The sequence below is a fragment of the Drosophila suzukii genome, chromosome 2R, assembly GCF_043229965.1.
Source record: "Drosophila suzukii chromosome 2R, CBGP_Dsuzu_IsoJpt1.0, whole genome shotgun sequence".
NCBI classification, from domain to species: Eukaryota; Metazoa; Arthropoda; class Insecta; order Diptera; family Drosophilidae; genus Drosophila; species Drosophila suzukii.
The window spans coordinates 22,354,431-22,376,109 of NC_092081.1; the positions used below are offsets into that span (position 1 = coordinate 22,354,431).

At 40.6% G+C, this 21,679-nt stretch overlaps 3 protein-coding genes across 3 annotated transcripts in view; all 3 read right to left on the bottom strand.

The window, feature by feature from the left end:
- side-V (sidestep V) overlaps nucleotides 1-909 on the bottom strand; it is a 47,079-nt gene extending 46,170 nt beyond the window's left edge. The window contains exon 1 of the mRNA XM_036813383.3: nucleotides 390-909. The gene's annotated coding sequence lies outside the window, so the exon portion shown is untranslated. The remainder of the gene's footprint in view (nucleotides 1-389) is intronic.
- LOC108008935 (neuropeptide-like protein 31) overlaps nucleotides 1-21,679 on the bottom strand; it is a 202,500-nt gene that overhangs the window by 163,273 nt on the left and 17,548 nt on the right. The gene's annotated exons all lie outside the window — the stretch shown is intronic.
- Nucleotides 8,169-9,701, bottom strand: LS2 (Large Subunit 2). Its single transcript, XM_017072660.3, has one exon. It carries the CDS (start codon nucleotides 9,595-9,597, stop codon nucleotides 8,278-8,280), a length of 1,320 nt encoding a protein of 439 aa, XP_016928149.2. The 5' UTR covers nucleotides 9,598-9,701; the 3' UTR covers nucleotides 8,169-8,277.

Below are 21,679 nucleotides of genomic sequence, written 5' to 3' on the forward strand. Positions count from 1 at the left end.
ACTCTACCCAACGATCCCCAGGAGATTATTCACCCAGTCATGCATTCATCCAGGCGATGTCCATGACAAATATGCGGGAAACATGAACATAAACCCAAAGGGGGCGGGGCCGACGGGCACGAAGGCCCCCACAGAACAGGTGTGGGGCTGGAAGGGGTTCGGAAGGGGCTTGGAAGGGGTTCGGAAGGAGTTCTTTTCAGAGGGGGCACGCGTGCACAATTAAAAGTTTCATTGACTCGCAACATGGACATGAACGGACATCCGCTGGCGCAGGATCCTTGAAGCAGAAAGCAGGGAGGAGAAAGGAGAGCTCCGGCTAATATTCGTGCATAAATTTGTGCCTAGTTCGCTGTCATGATTTCAATTTATTTTCCAGATATGCAAATTACTTTGTTATTTAATCCTTATGTGTAATCCGCTTGGCATCATCCTGTTGTTAGGTTCGGTAGCTTATAATTCTCAATCACTGACACTGGGCCACACGAATCTGCGGCTGTTGCAGCAGCAACATCTCACGAGCACATCTCCGATTTAATTATTATTTCAGATTTTATGCATGAATTTTGGCTGTCTTGAAAAGCTTGAATTACTTGACTTTGGGTGACTTTTTTATGATTTTTGGCTGACTTAAGGGCCCTTGTGTTTCTCTCACGAAGTTGCAACAACTCGCGACGAACTGACGACAACCGAAAGGCTACAACGAACGAGCAACTCGAAGGATCTTTCACTGTTTATAGGCAGTGAATTTTACTGGGCTTTGGTCACTTTTTGGGCTCAGCATTTGCCGATTCTTAACTCGATTCCAGCACTTTTTGCCTCGAAAACCGACGACACTATGATTTTCTGAACGAATCAATCCAAAACGCAACAGAACGCGCCTCGCGATTTCGAGTACCACAACGCTTGAATCTCTCGGCAATACTAAACGCAATTTATGAATCGAGTCGGCGACTGCATCGCGAGTGGATTGTATCTGTCGCCTGTGGATGGTATGTTAGAAGTGCGCAGAGAGCGGCCAGTGCGCAGGCGCCGCCCTCTAACAGGGAAAAAGTGAGAGAGGAACGCACTCCACCAAGTGTGGGAGCTATGTTAATATTTAATTGAATGATATGGGATATTTTATGATGGCCAGGAAGTTCTTGATCTTGTTAGATAAAGTTATCTGCAAACACGACTCCGGTTCTTCTTGGATGTTTAAAAAATACATACTTATAAAACAATAATAAAACAAATTTATATTTCTTTTCGTTTTATAAACATTAAAATATATAAATAACAACAGATGTTTTTCTCACAACAATTTTTTTCTTAGAACAACAACAGTGTAATGCATATGTTAATAAAATCTACAATATAATTTTTTACACTTTAGAATTTATAACTTTTTCTTTATGCTGTGTATTTATAGAGGTTATTTATTTGTATTATTTTCTTGGGTTGTTCAAGAAAAAGGAATTATAGTTCCAAAGAAAACTATAAGTGCAAAAAGAAATCAATAATTCCAAATTTATATTGGTTTATTTCCATATATGATCTTACTGCGGTTGCGTTTAAATTAGCTGGGCAGAAGGGTCACTGATGGTAACTTTTACATTAGCCGCAAAATGACACACATTTTAGATGACATCCACAAACAAATCCAAACAGAATCAACAACTCACTCACAAAGTCCACATAAAATCCCAGAGAGAATAACATAAGGTTCCAAAAGTGCCTCAGTGGAATCTATTGGGATGTACAGAAGGGGTTAGGATACGTATAAGATTCAAAAGAGAACAAAACATTTTTTAAGAATACGAAAAATTCTTCTTTATTTTTTGTATCAGAATCGGTATCATAATTTATGAAATCTAATTTAACTAACATTTTTAGAGACTTCGTTAATACTTGGTTTAGTAAAGTTATATTTATATTCAAAAATGTTTTAACAGACAGTCTGTTAACTGTCAACATAAGATGGAACATTATCTTTCGGAGTAATACCGTCCACTGAAAAAGTAACTAACCTGTTAAAGGGGAAGTGGAACCAATTCCACAGTTTTCGGAGTGCTGTTAACTATAACTTATTGGAACTGACCTATGCCATTCTGAAATGCCCAATTCAAGCCACTTTTGCAGCAAATTCGTTACATTTCCATTTCAGCTTTAATAAAATTTTATAGCCGGCTTTATTATTTCTGCATATCGCTGCTGGGAAAAACGGCTTTATATATATTTAAATAATGTGCAGTGAACTTAATTACGTGTAAGTGGCCACATTTAAATTTAATCCTGCAGATAATTTTTTACTTTTCCCCAATAAATGCTCGTGGCATTAAACCCGAGCGCCAAACAAAAGATAAAATTCAGGTATCAAAAAAATACAGAAACATTTGTTCGGATCTGAGGGACGAGGAAATCGGAGAGAGAACAGAAGCCTGTTTGTTTTCCGATTTTAATCTCGACCATTGAGATGCAATCTGAAAAATGCGTTTTGCCCAAAGTCGGGTTACGATTCCCGATTTAATGCAATTTGAATAAAGTGCGCAAGGACAAAAGTGCAGAAGACAAATGCGGCACCGTTCTAGCTATTAAGGCATCGAAATACAATGGGTAAGGGAAAAAAATAACGTCAATTTTAATACCAATTAGGATACTTTTTTCCTGCCCTCGCCTTTTTGCTCAAACGCAGTGAATGGGGACTGCAGGAAAAATGGGAAAAAGCGAGCGAAGAGTGCGTTGGAACCTGCCGGGCGCGACTGACAAAAGAAAGGAAACCTGTTCACCTGGACGACGGCTGAAGGCAGGTACATATCACTGCAAATCGGACCGGGAAAAAAGATCCCAAACTAAATAAAGCCAGCCAGCGAGGAAAGCGGAGCGCAGTTGAGAGATTAAAATCAGAATCAACGTAAACAGCAGCAAAAGAAAATAATGCAAATTCAGATGAGTATCAAAAGTTGAAGTTGAATTGTGTGGATGCTGACAGGCGGAAAGGGGCGGTGGGCGGTGGGCGGTGGGGGCAGGGTGCCTGTGAGGGGCGTGGCACTGCAGCAGCATCCAAACAAACGGCAGGACAAATGCTCGCCAGCAGAATGGAGATGACTCCCGGAGCAGCGGGCATTCATCAGTGGGCGGACCTCGAAGTTCACAGCATTACACGGCAAAAAAAGGAATAGGTAAACAACAAAGCACAACCTTAAGGGATCCCCTGAATAGACCCGGCCAAAGGTCACTGAACCGAGGGAATGAAGGTATGTAATCTGCACTTATAAATACACCCTGCTATCAGCACGCTTCACAAGTTGTCGGTCATCGAGGAAATGACAGGTACATATGTTTATGTATGGAAAAGGAATGGGATACTCAAGGGGAAAAATAAATATTCGATACATATATGGTTCATTGGAGTTTAGTGATTTGATAAATCGATCAAGTGTATAAAATAAAAATTATCAGAACTCAATAATATCCTGTTAGTATGCCCCAGTCACCAAAGTATGTATTCCATAACATCTAAAAAAAAATTGGGAAATCTTGAAATCTATTTTTTAAACACCATTTATAAGAAAATTTATATTTATAAGAACAATATATAATTATGAAAAAATAGAATACAAAAATATTATTGTTTGCTTTAACTTATTTTCGTTTCTCAATCCCTATAAATTTGTCCAAATTCTTAAGCATACTATAAACTGTCTGAATGTACATTGTACATAAATCAATTAATTTAAATATTAAATTAAAATAAATACAAATTAAAACCCTCGACATAATTTTTACAACCCAACCGTCCCTTTATTTTTGGAACACTTTCCTCGAAATATTTCTCGCAGTGCATGCAAAGGCGGGGCAAAAGCAGGACAGTTGAACAACAAAATTAAGTCGGACATTTAGTTTGGATTATGCCAGGCGGAGTGAAGTGGCGGCCAGTCGAAAAAGTCGAGCATTTCGAGGAGCTTAAATTCGGATTTTCCATTGTTTCGCTGCCCGGTCTCTTATTGTTGTTTCGCATCTGCTCCATTTTTTCTTCTTTTTTCGGATTATGTGTTTCGGCTTCACTTGGGGTCAAAGTTGACACGCATTTGCATAGGAGAGGAGGAGCAACAAAGAAAACCCTTGGTGTAATTCCCAAACAAACGATTTAAAAGGTTTGCGGCAAAATATCAAAGCAAATACTCGAAATAAAAGGAAAATGGTTAAATGGTACGAAATGGTTTCCTCCTCAAATCGTCAGCTTTGGGCCACTTAGATGTCCTTTTTGGGGCACAGAGCTACCAATTCTCCTTCCCCGGGATAATCTGCATTATAATTTCATTGCCGGCTCACCTGTTACACCTTCTCGGTTTTAGATTGGTTTAGTTTCGGTTTATCTGTATGTCTCAGGGCCCCTTTTTTTCTCGCTCTGTCTGGAGGTTGAGGCCCGGCGCTTGATTTTATGACCCTCATTAAATGCGCTCGACTCGCAGGTTATTTCGCGCTGGTGTTGGACCCTCCCTCGCCGAGCTGCTGGAAAAACCCATTCGGATGCCCACCGCTTTTCCTTTTGTTTTTCCCTCGGCGCCGTAGGGTGTCCACAAATGGGTTCTTCGAACTCGCATTCTGGCTTAGGATTCGAAACTCGACCGGATTCGGATTGTGTAAGAGTTTGGAAAGACAAATGGTGCTTGAGCCGCGTAATAGATCAGCGGTATTATCGTGTAACAATGTGCTCAAAATGTTGAATAGCCAGCTAATGGGTTAGTTTAATGGTGCTGGGGGAACTAGTCCAGTATAAATTTTGGGAAGAGGTAGCGAGATTTATATCCCTGACAGGGGCGTAGTTCAGCTGAATGGTTTTACCTATTATGCGGAATATTGACAAGCAATAGCTGAACAAAAGATGATACAAATAAGTTTGTATTATGAACAATATCACTCACTTATTATTAAAAACCGGAAAAATAATAATAATTTATTTATTTGTTTAATAGATATTATGATCAATCAGCAAATGCACGTAATAATTTTTATGTTTACCGAACCTTTTTAATCTTTTGCATAAGATAAAAAAACAGTTTATAATTTGTGAAATATTGAGAATATCTTAAGGATCTTTTAAAAACATTGTTAAATTAAAAAAAAGAAAAACGGTTGTCTTACAAATTAAAGTCGTTTAACACAGAATACATTTGATAATTTACTATATGTACCCAACCGTTATTATCTTGTATCATTAAAAGAAATCCTTCTAAACTTGGATCCTTTAGAAGTACATTTCTCAGAACCAAGTTCAGGTTCTGTTATAGCTCATTCAACAGTTTACGCAAATAAAACCCAACAAATTTTCGCCACCCCCGAAAAAAACAACTTCAGAAGCATTTAAAGAACACTTTTTTCGGCATTTGCGTTTCTATTCCGCATTTATTATCGCCCGGCAAACAGTTCAAAGCGAAACAAAGCTCTCCAATGATGTCGTTTAATGAATTTTTATCTGCGAATGAGACGGGGATAAAAAGCGGGTGGGTGGCAGTGTGAACCGGGCTCTTAGAGGTCATAAAAAGGGTTCACAGACGATTTGCTCGAATTAATTGCGCTGCCATTAACGAAGCGACGTGGAAACCCTGGAAGGGGAATGGCAATGACAGCCCGAAAGTGGGTGGGGAATACCATCCAAAACCCCGTCCCTCCTCTCCAGATACAACCCCAAGTGGAAATTTCGGTGAAATTATTCTCGCTGGTAATTTGTTTTTAGCCTTTGTTGTTGACTATGAAGGGGAAATTACAAATTCGCTCGAACTGCACAACAATATTTGTTTATTTGATTTTATTTCGCATGTTTTGTTCTTGGGCTCTTCAGTCCTTTAATTTCTTCTTTTTTAGGGCCCCGGAAATGTGAATTGAATTGCGGGTAAACCAAACAAAGCAACAGGTTCTGGTTAATTGAATTCTCCCTTTGAGAACCAGAAAAAGTTTCCGGCTTTGATTGCTTGATTTTTAAATATTTCAGAGATTAACTTCTGACCTTTCTGCGATTCGCAGTCCAGTTCATTAAACGCGCTTTTGTCTCTGAACATTTCCATGTATCTTAATTAAATCTGTACAAATTGAACACATGCGAGATGCCTATCGCGATCATTAGAAGAACAAATTTTTATGGATACCCCATCTCATAGAAGTATCTCTAGATCTTTGGCAAATTTATACGATGTTCGGTCATCTAAACTATCATTAGTGAAGCACAACGTCCTGCAGATCCAACTAATTAAGTTGGATAACTCGGGGGATACACAAATCAAGTGATGGATGCGATAAGTAAAAAAAACAAGCTTCTGATACTTTCCAGCTACCAAATGGAACAATCAAGTGAGGTAAAAGAGTCGTTTAACAATCGCTTTATCGAGGGCGTTGCTCTGGCAGGAGACCGGTAATTATCTACTACATCATATTCAAATGAAATGATGAGAATGCAATTAAAAATGCATAGGAGACGGCGAGGGTTCACTCAACTGGGCCTTTGATTGCTTAATTTCGATTACCTAACATCACGGAGACCCTAACCTCGGTCACAATCCATCGATGGAAAGGGGAGAAGTTGCTCGACGAGATTCGGGGAGCTGGAGAGATTAGAAGTCAATCCAGTTAATCCCCAAAGCGCAGCTGCCAGATCATAAAAATCAACGAAGGAAAAAACTACAAAATCAAAGAAACCCTTTTGAGTTCGATTCCTCCCATCCTCCCCGCCTCCGATTCCAGAGGAATTTTTATTGTATCCGCATCTTTATGGGCGTTTATTAATTACCCATCGAGGCATTGATTTTCATGGGACAGCAGCGGCTTCGAAAGAAGTTTTTAGTTGCTTTTTTTGGGGAACACGGGGAATGAAAGGTTCGCCTTCAGATCGTCTGCTCCGGTGAATGACAAAAGTCCAAGGCGTTGAATTAATTTGTGTCCACAATCCACTCAGGTTCTCCGTCTTTTCCGCTCCTTCCTGCCACAATCTCCACCACTCCGATAAAGCGTTTAGTTGTGGTCGTCGTTGCCACTGATAAATCGTTCAGTCTGGAGATGGGCTTTCAACGCTCTTAAAGCTGCACTGGGGGAAAAATGGGAGGTTCCTTATATGTTCTTACAAACAGTTTTGTAAAGTACTCCAGTTCCAAGCACCTTGTTTAAGGGAAGTTCTCAATGAGATGTTAACTTTTGTCGCTGAGCTATAAATGGGGTTTTCATAAAAATATCAATATCATTCTAGTTAGAACAGAACTAGAAATTTAACAGGAGTTTCAATAGGAAAATATTTCTTTCTATTTAATATTTTTTAAAAATAAATGAATATTAAAAATCTACCTTCATTTCTTTCCGTGTATTAACCATTTCATTACGCGTACGAGTATTGATGATCGGCTGTCGACGAAATGACCAAACTCTGCGATAAGAAAGACCCCAAGGCGGATGCCCCGAAAGTCTTGAAATGTGAGACCTGAGAAAATGCAACCGTTCGGCGAGATAAGCAGCCAAGAAGCTTCTTCATTGAGGGCAGGGCATTAAGGAATTACCTGGTAAAAAGCAGAAGGTAGGTGTGAATATGCCCGAGAAATGCCAGCGATAAAGCGTAAAGTTTAAAATTTTAATTAAGCAAGAGCTTTGTTGGCAGAGGGAAGCTGAAATAAGAGAGGAAAAGAGGAGGAGGACCTGCAGAAGGAGGTGTCAGCTTTGGAGCAGCTTTAAGGATTGCAGCTTAAGTCGGTCTGCCTAATTGAATCCCGGGCCGCCCCTTTTTGGGGGCGGGGAGGCGTGTCCTGGCATCCCAACCTCAGATAACTTAAAGCGATTTCTGTGGCATTAAGCAGATGATATCACAACAACGAAAAACAATAACGAGAGCCGGTTCTTTCGCAGGGGATTAAATTCGTTATCGCAGTCTGGCCTTGGGCCCATCAGTTAACTGATTCAACAGCTGACAAGATGGAATTCTCAGATACTTAAGTTGTACATATCAACAAGTTCATTTCTCCAATATTTTATACAGTAAGTAAAAGCGTTGTAGAATGTTGATAAAATAGTAACGAGGCTTATATTAAGCTTCCTCATATTGTGAATGAGCATTATAGAAACTTATATATGACTATTTATTTCGACCCTTCCTCTAATTCTTATATACCACTGCCGACAGCTGTGCATGTGGCGGCAGAGCGCAAGCAGAGCCAAACCATTTTCCCTTTTGGGAGATTTCAAATCAGTTTTTAAATTAAGAAGAACTCAATTTCAGAGACAGCTTTTTAGGCATTCTCTGAACCAATGTTATTATTAAACTTATTGAAGGTCGTTGGCCAGATACTTGTCGGGGTCGTAGAACGAGGTCATCACGATGCGACCGCTGAACTTGCGTCCACTGATCGACTTGAGGGCCCTCTGGCAGTCCTCCACGGACTCGAACTGGACGTAGACCTTGCCACAGCCCCGCTGCGGAGAAGGGCCGATGGGTCGGGGGATCTTGAGGCTGCGCACCTCCCCGTACTTGGTGCACTCCTGCTTGATGTCGCTGCTGATGTCCTCGTACTCCTCGTCGTCCAGGAGTTCCTCCGGCAGAACCATGTTGAACAGGCACAGAATCTCCGTGGGTGAGCCAGTGGATAGTAGGGTGGATATTCCTGGTACCTGAACCACGGGAGGTTGTCCAATGATCCCGTTCTTTCCTCCGGGAATGGATCGCTGGACAACCAACCTGCGTTCCCCCAACTGCATGCCATTAAGGCCAGCTATAGCTTGTTCGGTGACCGTGGGATCCACATACTCGAAGAAGGCGAATCCTTTGCTCAGGCTGGTCTGGCTATCCTTCACCAGATTGAATCCTTTTAGTCTTCCGAATGAAAGAAGCAGCTCCTTGATCTGTGCTTCTTCCAAGCAGGTGGGCAGGCCACCCACGTAGATCTTATTCGGGGAATCGGGAACAAGGGTGGATATAGCATGTCCAGCTGAAGCGCCTGAAGTCGATGGAATATTCAAATTTGTGAGCATCTTCAAGTCGAGGGAAGTTTCGGCTTCGGGGGGACAAAATGAGGCCACCGGTTGGTAGTCATGGGGTCTTCGGATCTTCAAAGTCTGCCCGCGAAAGCTAATCCCATCGAAGGCTATGGCCTGGGTGGCCTCATCCATCGATCGAAATTCCAGGAAGGCGAAGTTCTTCTCCAGGTTCGTTTGACAGGTCAGCACCGCCCTGGCATCCAAACCCTGGGAGACATTCAGGCCCAGGGACATGATCTGGTTGTTGAAGAAGTTCATCATGTCCTCCTCCGTAACGCCAAATGGAATATTGCCCACATACAAACGACGAGCTTGTCTGGTGACCATCGCAATGGCAGCGGATTCCCCCGTGGGCACGGCATCCGGAACAATCCTGGAGGCAATCTGCCCACTGGCCTGCATGGCCTTGTACTGGAGCGGGGTCAGGTGGTCATATCCGGCGGCCGGAATGTCCCAGGATGAGGCAGCATGGCCCGGACGTCGTTCCAGCCGCGGTCTGTCTGAGAAGATCGTGTCGGAGCGAGTGGGTCGAGGACGCGACTTGGAACGCGAACGGGAACGGGAGCGCCAGGCCTGGTAACCCCTTGAACTATTCCGGCGACGACCCATACTTGCGAAATTATCCAAAGATAAACAATACCTTGCAAGTGAACACAAACGATCAAAATATTCTGATAAATTTTTGACAGCTCCTAAAATAAATTTAGGGTGACAACTTGTAGAATAGATGTAATGCAATGTGACCATACCAAAAATTAGGAAGTAAAGCCATTAAGTTATAAAAATAATATTACATTTTAAAAAGACCAAATGATACTAATTTATTTATTAATTTATTTATTCTCAGGTTAAAAGGCAATTGAGAAATGAACTATAACCTATACTAATCATAAATGTAATTAAAATAATTCCTATTATTTTTGGCTTGAGTTTCTTTTAAACAAAATTCATTCCTGAGGTATTTAAAAATATTTAATAATCAGCAAAAGATTGCCAGTTCATTTATTTAAGATATTTCTTTCATCACTTTCCTTTTTTAAAGTCCAATCCCCCGTGTTTATTTATTTTCCCACTTTTGTACGCCTTAAAGCGTCGTTCAAACCGATTAAAATATTCTTTATAGCCGCGCAGATGATATATCAAAAGTTTAATTATTTAAATACCAATGGCTCGCTGAAAGCCACAATTAAGTCGTTTATCATGCATCCGAATAGTTTTCAGCTTTTATTACGAATCGTTTGAATCTTTCGACAGAAAAACGTATCTACGTATCTGCGGGTGCATTTCCAGCGAATAATCATAATCATCATAATTTTCGTTAATATCGCCAATCAATTATAATTAATTGGCAACTGCTCTTGCCCGCAGGCCGAATAAATAGAGAAGAAGCAATTTGTTAGGGAATGCTTTTTGGGTTCGTGAAAAGAGCTGCGTGTGTCTCCATCACAATGTGTGGTCCTCGCGGTCCATCTTCCCTCAGGGGTTCCATCTCCAGGGATGGGATGAGGTCTCAGGGAACTCATCCTCACGACATTCCTTGGAAACACGACAACGACAACGACTTCATTTGGAACTGAGCGAGGGGCGGCTCAATTAATTCAAAAAGGGCGACACAATAAAACTGTCAACTCAGATCGGACAAAAGCGGATTTCAAAACTAGGGGAGAGCATCATTGTATTCGGGGAAAAAGTATTCCTTCTATACTATTTTGAATAAATATAATTATAATAACCAGAACAAAATGTTCAGCTAAGGGATTACACATTACAATATATGTGAAGTAATTTTGCTATGCTCAAACTAACAAAAATATTTTTAGGTACTACTTAAAGAATATTTATTAAAATTAATTTTTTTCGCTTCTTTAATTGGTTATTGAAAAATCTAAACTACATTATATATTTGAAAATTCTTTAAATTTTTCTTATAATTTAAAAAAACTTTAATCTTATTTCCTCAGTGTTTAATACATAGTTCTTACTCCTCATCTCTCCCCGATTGTATCCTCTACAAGTCACTTTGTCGGACCCAAAACGAAGTGATAATTTATGTTCCGGTCCTCGATCAGCGGCTGAGCCACACGATCGCCTGCGGTTTGAGATCCCAGATCCTTTATAGAGGGTTTCTGGCATTCTTTCCCCATCAACCAGGATAATGGTCTACTGTTTAATGGCTATTTGATGGCCCGACGATCGCGTACAGATAAAGAGATACAGTCCCAGTCATGATTCAATGCCAATTTGACACTTGTAAGGAGATGGAGAGAGAGAGGGGATGCATACTAAAATGCAATCTCTGTCCGGCATTAAGCCTAAATTAAATATATTTCATCCAGTGTCCAAAAACCAATTAATTCTTTGTTCGGGCGTTTGGGCCCGCTGTTGTCCCAATGGCCAGAACCTGTCCACAGGCCTGACAAACGCAATTAATTTGTCCATTTAAATTCAGGCAACGTCTCCCCGCCTCCGACTTTCTGACATATCCCCACATTGATGTCCATCGATGGCGGTGTCCAGATGATGATGATGCCTCCGGATTCCTCCGTTTTTTCGATCGTCGATTTCGATTTGGCCTTTTATTTGAACAATAACGAACGAGCGAAGGCGATAAATTAATTTTTTCTTCAACGCACAAACAACTCAATAAAAATTCATAACATATTGTGCCATGTTTGAGTTTTGGCCACATGCACGAAATGGAAATCAGTTATTTAAAATCGTTATGATCGAAATCGAAGTTTTTTGGTTGTGTGGGAACAAAATTTCCAAAAATATTGATGTTCAGAAGATAATAAAACTTTAAAATAAGGGTTAGTGCGACCATCTATTGGATTTTAAGTGGTTAAGAAACCCTAATTTTAACTAGTTTTTTAATATAAATATTATTTATCATTATGAAACCATTCATTAAATTCATTAATATCATATTTTTGCTAAGGTTTAAATTAACCTTTTGACTATCTTAAATGGATTAGATAACTCTATTCGCTATTTTTGTTTGCGCTGTCTTTCACTTTCATCATCAGTTCCTATTTCGATTTTCAGCCAAAACAAGGTCATATTTCATTTCGTTAATTAAGCTCTTTTCATTTTCCATCACTTTTTGTGGTGTTTTGCTGTTTAAATTGCAATATTTGTTTTTAAATGTCCACATATACGAGTATTGCTACCAGTAGTTCGTTCTTTTTTCTGCTGGCTTGTTTGTGTGACTTTCGGATAAAACCCAGTCATATTAACCAGAAAAGGGGGACCGCACAAGTTGAAAGAATCTGTTGTGGTAGAGTTCGTGGGATAGATTGGTATTTATCCATATTAAAGGCCAAAGGCAAATTCGTGTGGGTGGAGGGGCAGTCCTCACTTGCGGTCAAAACTCTTTCCACGAATTGGGGACCCGAAATAGAAGCAAGACAAATAATTTTATAATGAACTTTGGGTTCTCGGGGCCGGGGCCGATTTCATTGATGGTTCGTTTTCGGTGGCACCAATTGATTTGTGGCCGTAAGCGTGTGAACGTGATTTTATTATCAAATATTTTCCATGTTGTGTTAGTTTTAGTAAATTAAATGAATCATCCAATGGCAAACAGCAAAAAGTTTTCTGTCCGAATTCGGTTTTGTCAACAAGAATATTTCAATTTATTTTCTGATGAATCAACAGAAAATAAAAAGCCATCACGAAATATAAAGCAAAATAATGAAAGCAGAAATAAAACAATTTTGCATACAGCTTTTGCCCTTTGCCCAGAGTGTGCCGTCTCTTTTTCGCCATGCTCCCTCTCACTCCCACTCGCCCCATAAATATCTCTCGAGTGCATCCGCAACTACTTCAGATTACAGATTTCAGCATAACAATTTGTTTTTTCTCCCATGTTTCTGGGTTTTTTGCCCTTTTTATAGTTTTATGCAATTTCTCGACAATTTGTCGGAGGCTTCTCCTCGTGCCATCGCTTCATTCTTCAGTTTTTGGGTGAGGAATTTGCATCATAAATTGTCAGAAATGTCATAAAAAATATATATATTTGTACATACTGCTGTATATACATTCCGCTCGGTCTTTGTTTTTGGCATCGCAGAACGAGGAGCAGATGGGAAGGGATTTTGTGGGAGGACATTGACATTCAGCTGGTTCTTCGTAATTTCATTTCACATCTGAGTGTGCTCCTGCTCCTGCTTTTTTTGGGGTTTCTGGGGGATTGTGTGAGATGCAGTCGAATTAAGCCCGAAGATACAGCTCCCATCTCCGATTTCGGCGGGAAAAGGGAATTCCTAATGGTATTCTGGCCCAAATTATCTGCTTAGAGCGGGCAAAGGCGAAGTGTAATGCAGTTAGCTGAAATGCAATCACGTCGCAGCTTTAGCTTTAACAATTGTGAGGTTATCTGCGATTCTGCTTGTCGCCTTTAATCGGTTCGGTAACAGGACGGGGGATTAAATTGGTGGAAAAATACCAACCCAGTTAAAACAAAAAAATCATTATTATACGGGTATCCTGAAGTAAAAATTATTTAGTAAATAAACGTACTCGTAATACAAAAAATATCTAAGTTACTTATTTCTGTGTTCACTTGCTTGAAAATGCTTGAAAGATTAAAGTTCATTTTTATTCGAAAACTATCAGTTTCTAAACTGAAAACCAATAAATTTGTGATTATAGTTTGGAATACATTTCAGAAACTTTCAAAGAGTTTTAGATTTAAAATAGCTTTAAGGCTCCAAATGCAACCCCTTTCAATGATGGCTGCTGAGCATTTTATGGGGAAGTTTTCATAACTATCCGATTTCTAACAGCCAGTGCTCAAGTCGATGGTCGATGGTTTTCCATTTCCCTCCGCATCCTTAAGAAACTACAGAAAAGTCTTTGTTTCAACCCCAGCGACAAGCCACAAATGCCATTAAATGAAAGCCCCCCTTAGCCGCCCCTGATTTGTGGGGTCTCTGCGCCCCCACCACTTCAGTTCTCCCCTCGTTGCATTTACAAAATTTATATCCTCCCCCTTGGAATTTAACCCTTGAACGCTTCTTCTCTGAAATTGATTTCTATGCAATTGTTGTTTCGCCCGAAGACTTTGAAGGAATTTATGTTTATGTTTTTCCCTTGGCCATTCTGCCCGACATCGTTATAATTCAATAACCAGACTCCTCTCCTCCTGCGAGGGGGAGACTTTCTTCTTTGTCTCGGACAATGCGTTAAAATCAATTCAGAATTTATGCACTTTGGCTGGGTAATTTATTTTATGAATGTTTAATAATCTGTGCATTGAGTAAATTTATGACAATCGCATGTTAATTGCCTGCTTGGCGCCGATATGTCAGTCAACACAAGCGGGTCTGCAGGGGTTTAGAAGGGGTTCTGGAAGGGGTTCGTTTGGTTTTGGGATTGGGATTGCCAGTGGTCGATTGCTGGGGGATATTGTCACCCGACGACTGAGCTTTGCAGTCGAGTCGCTCATTTTGTTTACATTCAATTTCATAAGTGGTAGTCCAGGGGGAGATCCGGGCCTTGAGTGGTGGTGTTGGTTCTGGAGGCCCCAACCCCCGGATTTTCTGGACATAAGCACTCGGCTGACATGTTGAACACATTATTAGAACGCCCTGCTGACGGATATCGATTGAGTTTCCATCAGCCATTTAATGAGAGGGGAGAAATGGGGAGAAGCGAAAGTTTAACAGCCAACTACATGGTCTGGAAATCAACAGAAATTTGTGGCTTACTTGGGGGCTAAAACTTGGCCATAAACATAAAGCCCCAACTAGTTTTATTTGATAATGGCTAGCAATTTTGGTTGGCAATAAATAGGCAAATGTTTGCTGCTCTTAGACCAAAGTTATGAGTATTTTGGGGTGAATAAGTCAGGCAAATATCTTAGGCATAAATAAATTGCTGCCTAGATTATTCAAAGCATACTTTATTCAAACAAATAAAATAATAAAATAAATAGGTTTATAATATTAACTTCAAGAGATCAAGAACTTAGGGAAACCTCTTGCTTTGTGCAGCTTAAAAACATACTTTCCCACACACATTCTGCTATCTTTTGTTGTCTTTTTGAGGAGCTGGCATTCCATGAAAGTCCTCTGAATTTCTTCTGTCATTTACCTAACCAACTGGACCTTTTCTCCTGAAATACCCACAGCAGCTCCACTGACTAGTTGGTGACCCACTTGCAGCTCGTAAATCGCCAGAACTACTCGTAGTTACTATCCATCCAGACCATCCCATTCCAAACCATCTCCATCATCATCTTCAACGTGGAACCAAAAGCGACACTTGTTTGTCTAAGCACTGTCGCGTGGCAACCTCTGACCCCTGACCCCTAACCCCTGTACTTCCGCCTTTCCCCGTGACCTCTTGGCCCAGGCAAATTTGCGGCACTGCCAGTAGTGGAAAAGACCAACAGCAACTTTTGAAGAGCATGATTTATGAAAGCTCTACACATCATAAGCGAATGCGTTTATCATTTTTTACACTCGAAGCTGAAAGCCAAAGCTGCAGCTTGGCCAAAATCTTGAAACTGGCGACGTTGACAAATGACAAAGAACAGAGGCGGCAAATCCGCAGGCCCCGAAAGCCTTGAAGTCCCTCCAAAGCTTCCTGGGTGCTCTTAATTTGATCTCCAGTTTCTGGTGAGGCACGCGCATCCGGATTCGGGATACTAGATTCAGGACGGGAAAGATATTCCTCTCGTGGCGTCATTAAATATGCAATAGATTCCTCCGCAGCTAGCAACTTTGTTTTTGTTTCTTTTTAAAGCATTTGGCCAGTCAGTGTCGCATAAATTATTCTGTTAACAAGTTGTGTCAACATCATCATTAACAACAGCCACTACGACTACACTGCGGCACATCTCATTGTCGGTCGGATAGGTTGGATGGCTCGGAGTCTGAAATGTGAGACGACCAGGGAAGACTGGGGCCGCATCAAGTGAAACTTTTTTATTTTCCTCTTCTATTGGCTAATGGGAAACATGTGTCGCCGCAAAAGTTGGACATGCGAGATGGCCGGGGATCCAAGACCAGAACGGAGGCATTTGCAATGGAAATCGACGGACTGAAGGTGAAACTTCCAGACTCCCAGTGGTAAGATAATACAGCATAAAACTTAATAAGAAACTGGTGTATAATTTAATTTTTGCAAATAAATTTAGCTGCTATTGAATAACTTTTATATAGTTGATAGCTTTAAGAGACATTTCTTAAGTACAAGCGCTTGTTCTGAAGAATTCGCGGATATATTTTTTTGGAATTCATGTATGAATGATCCATAATGGTTGCTTTTGTTCTGAAGAATTCGCGGCCTTATAATCTTAAAGAATTAATAGGAAGAGGTTTCTTTTTTTCTACAGTACCTACCAAGTTAATAGGACAGCTTGAAACTAAATGTATTTTAAAAACTTCCCACTAATGTTATTAGTTTTCCTGCTCCTCCTCTTACCTAATCAGTTGGCGAATTCCCAGAAGCTCAATTATATTTATGAGCAATTCTACACCATTCCCATCGTAACCCATTCGACACTTGACCATTCCACGCACAACCGGCCAAACTTCCTCCCACTCGCCGGCGATAATCGAAAGCCAGAAGATGTCAACGAACCGTAGAACACCATGGGTTGTTTATTTTACCATTTGCGGATGGTTCAGCCATGACCAAAGACGCAAAGGGACGGTGCCTTGTAGGCTTCTTGGCAATTATCGGCAATCGCAGAGGAAGCGATCCCGAGAAACATAAGTCAAAATTCCCCGACTTTTGCAATAATTGCAACATAGTGAAAAACAAAGTGAAAACAAAGGAAAGGCGCCTAAGCAGTGGCGATTACCTTTTACGATTAGAACGAAATGGGCAAATATGAATCATATTTGCCGATCGGGGAAGCCAGCCACTTCCTGGTCAACAAACCCGGTGTTCGGAGAGCCACTGCCACTGGCTAATTGGATTTCCCGAATGGTCGAGGATTGGGCCATGCTCTAAACAATAAATGTGTGGCCGAGGAGATTCCGCTGTGCGCTGGCCATTGTCAAAGGGTCTCCTGCTCTTTGGCCGGCTTTGTTACCCTCGGACACTCTGGCATAAAGTGAAATTGTGCGTAAAATTCGTTGGTCACGTTTCCACGTCTGTTGACAATTGTTTTTGCCGGCTCAGTCCGCCGTTCCGTTGTTGTGTTTCTGCCATTAAACGCGTGCACATGGTGACCCCGACCCTCCACCGCGCTCCTTTTATCCATCCTTAGATGACTGCAGTTCGTGTCATTTCCATTGTGTGGTCCCAGCACTCGAAAAAATATAGCTCTTTCTTTTTTTGTGTACCTGCGCTGTTGCATACTGTACGTGTAGCGGCAGAGAATGGGAAAGGCAGTTGCTATGCTCGCTGCTTAGGATGCTGACGACCGCTGATCTATATAACTACCTAACCCCAACTATTAAATCAATATCCTGCAATTTACCAATATATGTTTAGGACTAATATCAAGACTAGATCTACTGGATCTAACATCACATAAAGTTTGTAAAAATAATATACATTTTTTTAATCAGTCTTTTTTTAGTTTAAATTTCTCCCCTTTTCAAACTTGTATCTTATTATATCTAATGCAAATATTTAGAAAAACTTCTAGTATTCTTAAAACTAATTTTCTGCAAAGTGCATTTACTTACTACCAAATTATTTCTCCAAGTGCACTTCCCTCTGGTGACTGCAGCTAATCTTTTGTTTAGATGTTACATGGCTCAAAGGAGGGTAGAGAGCGGAAGGGAGAGGTGGAAAATGGAACAGGAAGAGGTCTGCATCCCGCTGAGGCCTCAAATTAGGCACAAATTTCACTGGCCGAGTGTCAATTCTGATCATATCTGGGACGCACTCGGGCCAAATTGCACTGGCGACAGGGAACAGACAGGATATAGCCGGAACGAGATGGGACAGGGGATACGTAGAATACCGAAACAGGGCGGGGACAGAGGGACACACCTTTTTGCCGAAACTGGGTCTCAAACTCATTATCAACATTTGGCAAACTAGGGGACAATTGCAATGCGACAGTTAAGGTATATCTTTGTGTCGATAGGTTGGCAACTTTAAAACAATTAAAAAAACTAAATGGATATTAACACTAATATTTGTTTTATTTTAAGAGAGTAATTTGATCCAATTTCCCTTTTGTACTCTATATATTTGAAAGACGTTCTCTAAGAAGTTAATTAAACAAAGGAACCCGAGTTCTGTGTTCACAAGAGGTCAACTGAAGAGGGCTTTAAGCCGAGTCAAATGCAAAAGCAACAGGAAACCGAACAGCACTTGAAGAAATCCTGCAACACTGACCAACAAACTGAGGAGCAATAAGAAACCTGGAGTGAGCTAAAGGTTCGGTTTGCGCCGGCGGTCGGCGGAGTGAAGTGGCTTATAAGGGATTGCGTTGCCAGGAAGCAAGGTTTATTGTGCAACACCACAGCAGCAGAAGGAATCCAACCCAAACCGACCCAACCCAACCGAACCCATCCCAAAAACCAAACCGAGTAAACCAAACGTAAAGTATACACACTCTGTCTCCATCCCTTTTCCTCCTGTCACTTTCTGGCCCCCTGCCTCTGTCCCTTTTTCCCACCCACACTTTACTTACTTACTCACATCGCGATTTTTGGTGTATGTTATGACCCGTCGAGGTATTTGCCCAGAGCTGCCCACTTTCATAATTTATAGCCATATTTCGAAACGATAACTTGAACTAAGAATCCTTAAATATTCTTTCCAAAGGACATCATTTTAAGAAAGCATTTTAAATTTATTTATATCTTATAACAGATAACATCTGTATAGGTTTACTTACCGAATACCATATTATATAAGTGTAAAACATTTGTAACTATAAGATAAATCCGTTTCCAAAAACACTTACTAGATGATTTTAAGAGAGTTTGCATTTTTATATTTTAGGAAATTATAGGTATACGACTGTACACTTAAATGTTAGTGCCTTCCAAATAATTTTAAAGAACCTTTGTACTAATAATTTGACAGTTTTCGGTTCCTTAAGAACTCCAGGAAAAATATAGCTATATCATCTATAAAAGAACAACTTTAGAGTTACTTAAAATTACACTTTTCTATCTTAAATTTAGCTACTATCTGAAATCCAGAGAGGTCAACACTGTCTCCGGAATGATAAATGAGGGCAGGCGAGAAGTGTGGGCGGGAAAAGGAGAGGGATAAACCGTGAGCAGTTGGTCGAGTGAAATGCAAAAATTATTGCAAAATGTTTTTATGACGAATGAAATATTCGTTGACTCTGGCTCGGGATTCTCCCGCACGTTAACTTTACAGGATACCCCCACCATCCAGAAACAGCCTGTTTTCCCCACCCTTTTCCATATATTTGTTGCGTTATTTTCTCTCACGATTTTTTTGCCCCAGATCGACGATTTTATTTTTATTTTTTCAAGATTGTAACGCATTGATGATGTGTGGATGTGTGTGGGCGCAAGTGGCTGTGTGGGTGTGCTGTATCTGTGTGAGTTTGCTGTGATGTCCTGCTGAATCTGCAGCTGTGTGCCGATTTTAAGCCTTTGGGCATTTTATTTGTTTTAAATAAAAGCAACAAGAGGAAGTGAAAAGGCAGGAATCAGGAATCAGGAATGAACTCGGTGTGTGGGAAGGAAGTGTCCTGCGGAAAGGATAAATCGAACGAATTCCCCATGCTCTTTAGATTATGAAGGATACCATTTAATATTTTACAAGAAATAATATTTCTGCATTTAAAAAAAGCAGAATTTTGTACTGTATTAAATATTTTAAAAAGAAAAAATTAATAAATTACATCTATCTATCTTTATAATTTAAAGAACTAACGCGTAACCCAAGCAAATATACCTACAGCTTCCAAATTTGTTCCCAATATTTTATACTATACTATACTAAGTGTTTCGTGACTTATAAAAAATAAGTATATATACAAAGTTTAATTTAATTTTTGAATTGTTACAAAATTAAATTTACAATACTGTAACATTTGCCTAGGTAAATGTTGAGCATGGTATGACAACCATTTTCACCACAACATCTAGGAAGTGACTGGGACCGGAGAAATAACTTGGTTTCCACTTTGGGTTGTAAAAGTCAACCTTTGCTGCCAGCCAGTATGTGTTGTCCTTGACAGCCAGACTTTGCTCAAGGGATGTGGTCAGGACAAAGATCCACATGCACAGAAACAGAGACGAAGGACTCCAGGAGCCGCCAAACAATTGTCCTCCACAAGGAAAATATTTGTATTTAATAAAGCCAGGGCAGAGTTGAGAGTTGGAGGGCCTGACTTTGCATACAACTTGCGGAATTTAATGTAGCCTGCGGACATGGAAATGCGACTCAAGGACTCCCGCAAAAAAGATAAAAAATAAAGGAAAATAAAATAAAAAAACAAAACGTGGCAAAGTGCGGCCGATGCAAAGCGTAAAAAATACAATAAAATTCGAACATGAAAAGCCTATTTAAAATGCTGACATACGAAATGCGAATGAACCGACACTTGAGGGCGCCACTGTGCAGTGGAAAATGGGGGCGGGAAAGTGGGAAATTGGGAAATGTCAGAGGGAAAATGGGGAACCAGGCGGAACAGGGGACTCGGCGGCATTACCATAAAATGGAAACAAAAGGCGCGGCCCAACAAGATCCACTTGACTCCTCGGGCTCGGCGCTCCTTCCGGAAAACCCCACCGAGAATGCGAAAATATGAAAATTGAGTGAGAATATGTAAATGTAATGAAATATTGTTTTCACCGAGGGAAAGTGGCATAGTCGGAGGACTTCGCACATGACGTCCTCGTCTCCTTTTTGGCCAACAATTTATGCGTAACAAGTCGCTGCTCCATTTATCATTTCACTCCGTGATTTACACTCTCGCTTTTGTTTTGGCTCGTCTCCTTTTGGCCAAAATAAAGGGGAGCCGAGAATCCTGACGGACCAACTGGGTGAGTGAGTGAGTGAGTGACTCCTGCTGCACTCGGGGGCTGTTGTTTAAATTATGAAAATTATTCAAACCGCAAATGGAATCATCATCATCAGTTATGGCCTTGCAAACGGAATGGATGGAATCCCTGCCTCGAGGAGTGCGAGGCTTCTCAATCAGACCGAAAAGATAATCCCCAAATGGCAATCACAAAACGAAGAGGCCATTTATATAAAAAATGTGAACAGATTTCGGTTTATTTCGATTGTGGCCCAGTGAAATGGCCTGAAACTCTGGTAACGAGGAGTTAACCCATCAAGCTGTGGGTTATCAAAAGTCCTTTCGCAAATTGGTTTAGTTATCATATCATGTCAGGTTGAAGTTTGTTCTTTAAACCATCAACCAGTGGATTAGATCTCCTAGTAATAGTTGCCTAAGCTTCAGCTCGGATCATCTTAATTTCTTTCAAATTGCTTCTGTGACAGCTGCAAAATTTGTTAGTCGCAGCACAACGAGCTATTAATTATATAAGCCAAGAGAGATGTTCAATCTCTGCCCGATTTCCAAACTGTCACAATGCACAAATTGCGGCCATTTAGGGGGAGAGGGCTCAAATAAATTAAATGAATGTTAACCCCAATACGAAACGTCATTAATAAATCCCAGAGCTGACCAGTCCAAAATCAGACGCCAGCAATGTTTGTGCAAAATGACATTTGACCAAAATGTTTGGCACACACTCAGCATACATCCCAGATATACGAA